General features: G+C 37.5%; 1 protein-coding gene across 2 annotated transcripts in view; it reads left to right on the top strand.

The window, feature by feature from the left end:
- The window catches only part of FSTL5 (follistatin like 5), a 903,458-nt gene that overhangs the window by 483,238 nt on the left and 408,650 nt on the right, over positions 1-11,570 (top strand). For both annotated transcript variants that reach the window (XM_004382055.1, XM_004382054.2), the window contains one exon: positions 3,544-3,740. In XM_004382055.1, coding sequence (XP_004382112.1) covers positions 3,544-3,740 — 197 coding nt within the window. The remainder of the gene's footprint in view (positions 1-3,543; positions 3,741-11,570) is intronic.

Here is an 11,570-nt window from a genome sequence, read left to right as displayed (position 1 = left end):
ACAATAAAAAAATTTAAAAAAAAGAAAAAAGCTTAATAAGATCATATTTATATAATTTTATTTGAATACATTTGTGTTGAATATAAATAATACCTTTTTTTTTCTGGTGGATAGGATAGAAGTACAAAAGCATAATTACAAAACCATGTACACTAAGCATAATTGCTATAAGCTGTAATTTTTAGCACTTACCATATGCTCAAAACTGATGGTTGTACTATCAGATTTATCAAGTGTAATGATCCTCAGTCGATGGAAACTTGGAGAGGCACTGCCAGCTACACTGGCCCCATCATCTGTGTGTAGACAATGTCAATTCTTCCAGGCCTCACCTGGCCAAATGCATTTTAATTGCCCTCAGAATGACTCAGAGTCGAGAATCAGCAAGGCTCCATGGCACTCCTTCAGCAGGAAGGAAGTTGGCCTAGATGCCACCAAATAAGGCCTTTGCTTGTCTTGTTCACCTGTATATTCTTGGTGTCTCCATCAGAGACAGCAGAGATGGTCACAGGCCCATCTCCCCGAGAAGGAAGTATATCCAGGGCAGCGTCTCTATCCCCTAGCTGCATCAAGCAAGCTCTGCTCCTCAGTTAAGCTGTGAGAAAGGGAACCTGTCAAATGAACAAACAAAAACCTCTCACCTTCCAGCCTGGTGCTATTCTTGGATGAATCCATAAATATTTAGTTAGCTATGGTTACTTTCTAAATACATACTCTTCTTTAGTAACCATGCTAGCTCTAGTCCCTTCACACTGATGCTTATTCAAAGGGTAGTAAGCATTTACTATTTTCAAAAATTAAGTATATTGGATAAAGGGAGAGATTGCATGTGTCTTGAGATCATTATTCCCCTTTTAGCTCTGTGAACTCAGACATATTATTTTCTCTCTTTGCCTTAGTTCCTTATCTGTAAAATGCTGAAAATTATTTTGCCTTTCTTTTTGCGTTGTTGTGAGGAATAAATTATGTAATGTGTTGTCTTAGTTACCTCGTGCTGCTGTAACAGAAGGACCACGAATGGGTGGATTGAAAGAGCAGAACTTTCTCACAGTTCTAGAGGCTGAAAGTCCAAATGAAGGTCTTGGCTGTGTTGATTCCTTCCTTGTAGGCAGCCCCAGGAATTCCTCGGTTCCTTGGCTTACAGAAAATCCTCACATGGTTTCTGTCTTACCCTTGTCAGTGTGTTTCTCTGTGTCTATGTTGCTCTTCATGTATCTCAGAAGTGAGTAGGCTTAGCATCCACCCTACGCTGGCATGATCTCAACTGATCAGTTGATTGCATTACATGACATTGCCCTGTGCAAGATGATTCCGTTACTTTACAGCACGTTGCATTACACCTACAGATGTAAGGGATAAGATTCCAATACATACTTCCAGGGGGACATAATTCAATCCATAACATACGTGTAGCACTCCTGGTATATAGGAAGCCTGCCTTTCTGTGATCTATTATTAATAGCACAAGTGCTGATGTATTACTAAAAACATCTGTGATGGAGATATTTTATTAATTTTATAATTTTTATAAAGTGTCACATAATTTTATAACTGTTTAGTGCCCATCACCCTAGAATGTGAATGTTTTAACTGCAATTGTTATATTGTTTTTATTGTTACTCTCTTTGTATGGTCAGAAACTACCAAATGTCTGGACTTGGAGAAGAAATTTAGAACTATTTGTGGAGTGAAAGCATTAATAGAGAGCATTATGATGATCATGCTGGTGTGATCCGATCAGAATTCTAGTGCGATAGCCAGGATTCTATCCCGTCCATTTTAAACAGGAGTTAAAAGGTTGGCATCCTTTAAGTCTGGTTTGCCATCAGCCTCTCACCCCGGTTCTCATCACCTCCACCGCGGGTGGTCCCACGTCAGCCCCCAGCCTGTCAGTAGAGAAGAGCCGAGCTGCAGGCGCAGGTCGCGCAGCAAAGCCACAAGGAAGGCTGTCAGAGCCGCCTGTTATCATTTTCCCACCTTTCAGCATACGTCTCTCTCTTCGTGGCGTGTGCGCACACACACTTGAAGGCTCCTTTTTGTGCTGCTTTCCCAGACACCAAAATCGCCAGCTCTGGCTCTGGATTCCATGACTTTTCTTTTGTCAGCGAGTTGTCTGCTGCTGTGAAAACTCATTCTTATTATCATTCTTTACCAAGAACAGAATAATGCAAAATTGTCTTAAAGAGCAGCACCGAGCTTACATTGTGTATGAAGAACTTTTGAACAGGATTGCTAAACACTAATGCTGCCGTGTCTCTGAACAGAGAGATGCTCTCCCATCTCTCTTCAAGCCATTGTTTTCCATCCTGTCTTGAAAGAGAATGAGACTTCAAACATTGTTTTTCCACCCCAGGCTTCTCAGACATATATTTAAAAATCTTTAGAAATGTTCCTTTAAAGTTGTAGATGCTGTCAAAGCCTAATTGTCAAAATTGAATACAATTATAAAGTTAGGGTTTTTTTAAACTATGTTGTAAAAAATTCACGGTAAATATAACACCCTATGTTTGATGTGCAAGTTACATTTTTCACTGTATTTTTGCAATGCATTTTTATGTCACATTTGCCATCGGCAGTATACATTTCATTTCAATGCGCTATTCATAAAGGCAGCATCATGGGACCATTATAAGTAAAATCCTTTGTAAAATAATTATCTGAAAATACTAGAGGAATTGTAGCTATTTTTGATACATTAAGTCAAGCAATTATTTTTATTAACTGTGGTTAATATATGGGAGACGCTGATAATCTGCAAGGCCTTGTTCCTTCAGTGAGGTTGTACTTATGTTTGGAGATGAAAGTTGCAAGATTAAAACGTCAAGATAGAGATTGAAAATACCTATTTTGTCATTCACCTCGTGCTCTAAATAGGGAGATAAATGAACATCAGAGCAACAAGAAAAGACTTTTGGAGGAATATAAGTATGAGCTTACGTTCATAAGAATAGTCAGAATTAATAGAGAATTAAGAGAAGAAAATGTAAATCTTTGTTTATTTTTTTTTATATACATGAATTTCTTCAAAACAAATCCAAATGTCTAAAACGTCCGTAAGCTTAAAAGTGTGGTGTAGTATTTTGGAGCCAGATATATATGAGTTTAAGAGCAAAATCTATCGTAATCTAACACTTTGCCTTGGGCAATTCATTTCATCTCACTGCGCTTCATTTTCTGCCTCTAAAACTATCACTATATGGATGTATAGTGAGGATTCGAACTACGATAATGTATTTAAACACTGGAGACAATTGGAGCTATCGTTTTTTTTCCTATGTCATTGTAGTACCAATGCTTTTAGCTTATACAGAAAATATACAGTAAATATGTTGTTATTGGACCTGGTACAAATCTAAGTTTTCTGTCTTAAACTGGAAAGTCCATTCCTTTTTCCCTTAAAAGTTCTAAAGTACAAAAAAGTGCCAACTCACAAATTTTGTACAAAGTATGTTATGCATAAAATATCAGTTACTAAATATTATTAAAATATACGATTTCTTTTTAATAATTTAGCTTTGAGAATGACTTGTTTCTCTGTTACAGGAGACAATTGCAAGACAACTGAATATAGCAAGATGAAAAACATGCTTTTAGATTTACAAAATCAGAAGTATATTACACAAGAAAATGAAAATCCTAACAGTGATGATATATTTCGGAAGAAGCTTTTGGTGGATCAGATGTTTAAGTACTTTGATGCTGACAGCAATGGACTTATAGATATTAATGAACTAACTCAGGTATGTTAATTATTCAATTAGCAAGCTTACTTAAATGTGTGAATTTATGCTGCATTCATAAAATATATGCTTAATATTATGTAAAAGTGAGAATAACAACATTTTTAAGAGCTGAGTTTCATCATTCTATCAAATACTATTAATTTCAAGTAACGTTTACATGGTATATTACAGTTTAAAAAGAGAGATCTACTTTTGACAGACTTTTATTCCTTAAGTACCTAAAGGAATAAACTTTTCCCTATTTAATAGAATTTCCAAGACCTCTGCAGGTATTATAGAGTCTATGCAGTGTTTAATTTTCTATCAGTCAACCAAGCTGGTTTATCCAATATTGAAGAATACTGCTGATGAGCAATTAAGCACATCTATTGCACAATGTAAATAAGTGATTTAAAATGGTGCTGAATTACCGACAACTACTTTTTCAATGATCAAGGATCAAATACAATATGTTCAATCTGGTCTTAATATTAAGTCAATGCTATTGTGTTTCATTTCTTTGAAAACTGATATCCCACTGACAAGTGTTAAAAAAAAATACTTGCTATTATATGGACTGTTTTCACTAAACACTAGGCCTTTCTCTAGATCCATTTTGGGAAAACAGCAAAATACCTGTGTGTGATTTTGAAAGACACATTTATGTGAAGGAAACTGTAATACCCAGATTTAGAATCTGAACTACGTGTGCCCAGTAGTCGATGTAAAAGAAGGGACACAAGATTTCTCCAAAAATATATCCAACAATCACAGAATAATGGAGAAAAGAATCCTATCTTGGGTGACTAGGAAAACGATGGGTAGCAGTGATGAACTTTGGCTGACTTCTTGATGATTTCTATCACGTATCTTGAGGTGGATTCTGCTGATGTGCTTGGCAGTACATGTAGATTTGAAAAGAAAATCAGATAAATTATGTCCACAACATCATGCCATTCATATTTTCTAGTTAATTTGATGGTTTATTTCAAAAATTTGACCTTAAGAAATAATGGTCACATTATGCGAGTATTTCTAAGCTTTGGGATAGCATAACTTAGAGACTTCATCTCGGATCAACCTTTTAGCAGATTATATTTCTTGTCAAGCCAGCTAATTAATGATATAAAACATTTTCACTCTCTCTATCTCTTTTAATTCTGTTTACATTTATTGAGTAGCTACTAAGTGCCAGGCATTGGGATTTAAAGAATTGAACTCTAGAAATTTAGGATAAAATTAGAAGACCTTTTAATTAAAGTATCTTTGCTGTCATATACTTCACAATTTATTTTTCAAGAATGAAGCTCTTTAGAATTTTCTGTTAAATAGGAATAACACAAAAATAACTCCTTCCTTTCCTTTTTTCCATTTATCTATGTGGAGAGGACTGGTTATGGGGAGAGAGATCATCTGAAACTGCTAATAGGGAGTCTTTCATTTATTTACCACCCTTCCTGCACTGAGGTAGAATGGGTGTGATGGAAATAAATAAGTAAAATAACAAACTAGATAGATAGATAGATGATAGATAGATAGATGATAGGTAGATAGATCATAGATAGATGATAGATGATAGATAGATAGATGATAGATAAATAGGCAGATAGAGGATAGATAGATAGATGATAGATGATTGATAGATAGACGATAGATAGATAGATAGATAGATAGGTGATAGGTAGATGATAGATAGATGATAGATGATTGATAGATAGATGATAGATAGATAGGTGATAGGTAGATGATAGATAGATAGAAAGATAGATAGATGATAGATAGATGATAGCTAAATAGATGATAGATAGATGATAGAGAGACAGATGATAGATAGAAAGATAGATAGATGATAGATAGAAAGATAGATGATTGACAGATAGAAAGATAGATAGATAGATGATAGATAGATAGATAGATGATAGATAGATAGACGATAGATAGATGATAGATAGAAAGATAGATAGATGATAGATAGATAGATGATAGGTAGATAGATGATAGACAGATAGACAGATTGATAGATAGAGAGATGATAGATGATAGATAGATAGATGATAGATGATAGATAGAAAGATCGATAGATAGATGATAGATCAATAGATGATAGATAGATGACTAGATAGATGATAGATAGATAGGTGATAGATGATAGATAGACTGATAGATAGATGATAGATGATAGAAAGATCGATAGATGATAGATCGATAAATGATAGAGAGATGGATAGATAGATGATAGATGATAGACAGACAGACAGATAGATAGATAGATAGACAGACAGAGATAGAGATATATGTAACCTCCGATTGTTAAGGCTACCTGTCAAGAAGTTTTTTAAGGAGCAGCCAGATTTTGTAAAGGAAAGATGGTGAAGAACATGTTTCTTATAAGGGACTGAGGACGAAAGGGAACTTGCTGAGCTCTGAGCAGGATTTCAGGGGGCAGGATGGTTGGTTTGGGGAGGAGAGGAGTGAGGGCTGGGTTCCACTCAGCAACATGAAGAGACTGGGTCTCAGAGTTAAAGGTAAACCAAGGTTTGAGGCACAATGGGGTTTGTCCAAATAGCCTATTAGAAGAGATGGGACAACAGTTTCTAGCCCTGTGTTTGGTGTTTAGGGGTAGGATGAGGGGGGACACAACAGGCTTCCCCCAGAGGAGGGGCTGCCTTGAATTTGGGAGCTGAAAACCCCAGGTTCATGTGGTGTGATGGCGCCAGAGCCTTGGGAAATTTGCTCCTTTAGCCTCTCCCCGTTTGACAAAATAACCAGTCCTAGAACTTAAGGGAGGATTGCCATTCCCTTGTGATGCGGAGTTTAAGCAACAGCTGTACTGAATATATTGATTTAAGTTTTTCTCCATTTACATTCTATGTCATTTTAATAGGCTGATTCACATTAGGAATGCATATTAGAATAAAATATTTCCCTAATATGCACACATGCTAACTCTTTATTAAAATAATAAAAAGAACTACTTGTTCACAGGACTTAGATTATTATGTTATACATATTTGACTTAAAATGTCATTTGCTCAATGACTGCCATATGTGAATACATTTACAAAATTAAGTAAAATGTAAGAACATATAAGAGTAGGCATTTTTAAGCTAACAAGATGGGCACAGCAATAATATTTTTGCAACATTTACACATACCGAGTATTTTTCTTTATAAATTATTAGAACTGCTATATAAACCAGTAAACAATCACTCTTTATAGCAAGTTGGCAAAGCAAATAACAATTTAGAAGATTTTTAAAATGTTCTAGAATTTAGTCAACATATTTATATACTATGAGACTAGTGAGACTTATTTTGCCATAGATTAAACTACTCCCCCCCAAAAAAAAAAACTGCTTTAGTGGGAAAAAACTAAGCACAAAAAAATAACTACTTTTATAAATGGAGAAGTAAGATCAGTGGGACTTCCAGGGAGTGCCTTGGTGACTAATCCTGTTTAACAATTTAAAAGGTAATAAGCCTGTAGAGTATCCAAAATAAGGCAGCAGAAACCAGATGTTTGATTTAGAATGGCATTGCCAATGCCAGAAGGTTAATCCTAGTTGCCCTGGGGATTTCTTTGCAAGTGATAAAGATTTCAGAATAATAATAGCGGGAACAATTAGCACTTAGAGAAATCTGAAGGCTACTAACTCTGTTGGTTTAGGTGTAGCTCTGGGCTACAATTAAAAATATTTAAATGTATCTGGAAGCATTAGTAGCTAGTTTCAGATATTCTTTTTTGTTTTTTTAAGTGCTATTCATAAAATTTACAGGACAACTGGAATAGTAACATTTAGCTTGTTAAGATTTTAAGCATATTATTTGTAGAATTGTTCCTTCAGAATGTCAAGGTGCGTTTCAAAATTTGCATTAATGTTCAGAAAATTTTTGTGAGCCATATAGGATGCCTTAAAAATAAAATACTTTCCTTCCCACAAGTGGCTTAATAATGTTATCACTTCAGCTGGTCTTCCAAAACAATTAACATTGCTCTTTTCATTTTGTTTTTAATGTTATGTTAGGCACATTAGAAAATCTAAAAGAGAATTTAGAAGAATTATTTTTTTCTTTATTTTAAAAACCTTGTGGTAGGATAACATCATTATATATGATTTTAAAAATTATAATTGGTAGTATTAATTATTTACTCTCTGTCCTTTCGTATTGTTTATTTCTTTAAGAGCACTTTTGACAATCCGTAATTATCTAGTTTGTTTAATTATTTGATTACATGTTTCCACTCATCCTGTCTAGAATATAAACTCCATGAGGACAAGGTCTATGCATTTCTCATTTACTAATTTACCTCCAGCCCCTGGCACAGTTCTTGGCCCAAATTGGTTGAAAAGAAGGTAGGAGAAAGAAGGAGAAAAGGATGAAAAGAGATGGAAGGAAGGAATAAAGGAAAGAAGGAAGGAAGGGAGAAAAGAAGGAAGGAAGGGAGAAAAGAAGGAAGGAAGGAAGGAAGAAATGAAGGAAGGAAGGAAGGACACAAGAAAGTGCTCCGACTAAGTAGTAGCGGAGATAACCCACACTGAGTATGTGGAAGATTAAATATTGTGCCTGCAGGCATGCATTCCTACCAAAGGGGTATGTTTATTTTCGGACACTTAGACTTTGCTATAATCTATACAATTGCCAAGTAAAGATGTGAATATATCTGGCTCTCCTCAGTTTCGCAAATTATTCTAATGAGCTTTATTTAAAATAGAAGAGCACTGAGCCCCAACTCTACCAAGACACTGTGACTCTCATATGACCTTTATTACTTTGGGAAAACATAGTTTATAACGGGAGAGAGAAGAGCTCAGAGAAATTGGGCATACTATTGGTCTACCTCTCTCTGAGTACACAGTTGCTATCTCTTTCTCTCCACTCCCAAGAGTAAAGACAAAAATCACTGAACTGGAAGATCCCATTTCTTTGTCCTCCAATCCCCCGACACACAGAGTCTCATCAGCATGGTCTGCCCTGGGGCCATCAAAATCAACCTTGTATCTCTTATATTCCTGTTTATGAATGTCATCCTAAGAAGGCCTGAAAACACAGCTGCATGTCAGAGCTCCCCTCATGCCATACATTCAGCTGATACATCCACCTTACCACACTGACTCTAACCTCTGTGGAGGCCAAGATTCATGTCACTGGACCTCAGATTAAAAAAAAAAAAAAAAAAGGGAAGAATTTAATTTCATGTCCCTTTAGGTAGTTCATCAAAACACTGGTAAGTCTGAAAAACGTTCTTACCTCTTTACAATAGATATCAAATGAAGTTAAGAGTGACCTCCTTCACTGACGTCGAGTCAATTGCAGCTCATGGTGACCCATGTGTTTCCGAGTAGAACTGCTCCTTTGAGGTTTCCCGGCTATGACCTCTCAGAAGCAGATTGGCAGGCCTTCCTTCCGAAGCACCTCTGTGTGGGTTCAAACAGCCATCCTTTTGGTTAGTAGGCCAGCACTCAACCTTGTGCCGTCCCAGATACTAAAATGGCAACATAGTCCACGAGTCTGGCTCTGCCATGAATCACTAGCCCTGAAGTAACACGTATGTGTGGAGAAGCCCGCACAGAAACACTGTGGAACAGTTCCAGATGGTAAAAAGGAGTTCAGGAAATGACCAAAGCCCACACTTGACCTTCCTGTGCCAAAGAGTAGTTAATGTTGTCTTAGTTGGAGTTCTCTAGAGGAGCAAACCGGTGAGATGTATAGATACAGAAAGATTTACTTCAAGGAAATGGCTCACACAATCGTGGGGGCTGGCAAGTCCCAAATCCATAGGTCGGGGGGCAGGCTGGAGGCTTCTGCTGCTCATGGGATTGTGGGGGACTGGCAAGTCCCAAATCCATAGGTCAGGGGCAGGCTGGAGGCTTCTGCTGCTCATGGGATTGTGGGGGGCTGTCAAGTCCCAAATCCATAGGTCAGGGGGCAGGCCAGAGACTTTTGCAGGCTTAGGTCCCAGGAAACAAAGGTCAGCAGACGAGAATAGAGCAGGGTGGAGAGAGAGAACAAGCTTTGCCAGAACATCTCTTAACATTTTGGAGGCAGGCCAGACCCCCGAGGAAACTCCCTTTTCAGCTGATGGGCTGATCCCATCATGGAAGGTTATTACATGATGGAAGAGCAACCAGTACAGTGTCTGCCACACCACTGAGAATCATAGCCTACCCAAGATGACACATGACATTAACCATCACGATACATACTGTGTACTAAAAAGAGAGAAAAACCAAACTTGTTGCCATAGAGTTGATTCTGACCTACAGAGACCCTATAGTGCAGAGTAGAACTGCCCCCATAGGATTTCCAAGAGCTGCTGGCGGATTTGAACTGCCGACCTTTTGGTTAGCAGGCAAACCCTTAACCACCGTGCCAGCAGGGCTTCATATTATGTACTAAGGAAATTTACTTATGTATTCTATCATGCATTCTTCCTGACTGTCCTACTCTCATTATTTTAAGGCTATCAACCAGGGCCACTTAGAATACAAGAGTTCATCCCTCTGAGTCTAATGACCCTGCACTACACTTAACTAGTTCCCGTGTTTCATCACGTCATGCTTTGCCTACCAAGACCTGGGCACCTACCTCTGCTCTCTGTTATTCACCCTGGCCTCATAAGATGGGGGAGCTTTTCATATGGTGGAATTGCCTCCAAACTCTGGCTATCTCAAGAAACTTTTCCAGGCTGGATGAAAAGTCACGGGGAAGTACCTCCCTCGGAGACACTCCAGACTGTGCCAAAACTTACTACCAGGAAAATCGAAAGGAGATAAGTACAGTTACTAAGACACATGAATTAAGTGGATCATTTCATTGTCTAAACATGGAATAAATACATCAAACATGTATTTGAAATATTGATGAGTAAGGAATAAATTGCCCCTTTCTTATGCGTGGACATCACCCCGTATAGGTGAGCGGGGATTTTTCTTGGAAAGGTTACTAGACAGGACCATGATCTTCTTTGGTTCACACTCAGCAAAACAGCATGCGTAGCTTAGCTGTGTGATCATGAGATACCAAGATCAATCTGATTCTTCCATGATCTGCTCTTACATAAGAACTAACATTCAGGAAAGAAGGAGAAGAGATTCTCTCCCTTCTTCTCTTGGTCTGACCCATGATATTAATTTGAGTAAAACTGAATACTGAAACAGAGATAAATGTAAGATAGGATATTATGAAAATTTTTTTCCTCCAACTTTCTGTTCCTTCTCCATATATTTAAAAATAAGTAGCAGATTAAAAATCACTAAAAATATTGTTAAGATTCCTGCCCACATCCTGGTGTCACCGCATGCTAAAAATTATCACAATACTAGCCTTGCAGTTCTTTAGGGAATGCATAGTGAGGTAAGATCAAATATACTGCCCCCTCCACCACCCGCTGGGAAACGTCATTTTCCATGATCTAACCCGTGACAGATGGAGAATGACTGGGACCTCTGTTGCTTTCTAAATAGAAAAGCAGTATTTTGTTTTCTCATTAGGCTTATGGGAGAGATGGCTTCAATCATTAGTTTTATTAATCCCTCCAGCTGGACTGTGCAAAAGAGTAGGGCTTAATATCTGCTATCTACAGTATCTATTTATATGGATCAGTTAAAGCAGATAAGCCTTTTACCCTTTTTTCCCCTCTAAGGCAGCAAATGTCAGTTTAACCAAAGGACTATCAAGATCCTACGCAAGATCAGAGGACTCATTATGTTGTAGAAACACGATTTAGCAGTGCATGAGCTTTCATTGCATATCCCCACTAGGGCAGCTGGAGAGGGAGGCCGGAGGCTCTGGTGTCCTATACGCTAAGCTCCATCTCCAGTCCTATCTCTACAGCTCATCTGCAC

This window comes from Trichechus manatus, unplaced genomic scaffold, assembly GCF_000243295.1.
Source record: "Trichechus manatus latirostris isolate Lorelei unplaced genomic scaffold, TriManLat1.0 scaffold00089, whole genome shotgun sequence".
Classification (NCBI taxonomy): domain Eukaryota; kingdom Metazoa; phylum Chordata; class Mammalia; order Sirenia; family Trichechidae; genus Trichechus; species Trichechus manatus.
Note: the sequence above shows the minus strand (reverse complement) of the source record. Positions and strands in the feature narration are given on the sequence as shown.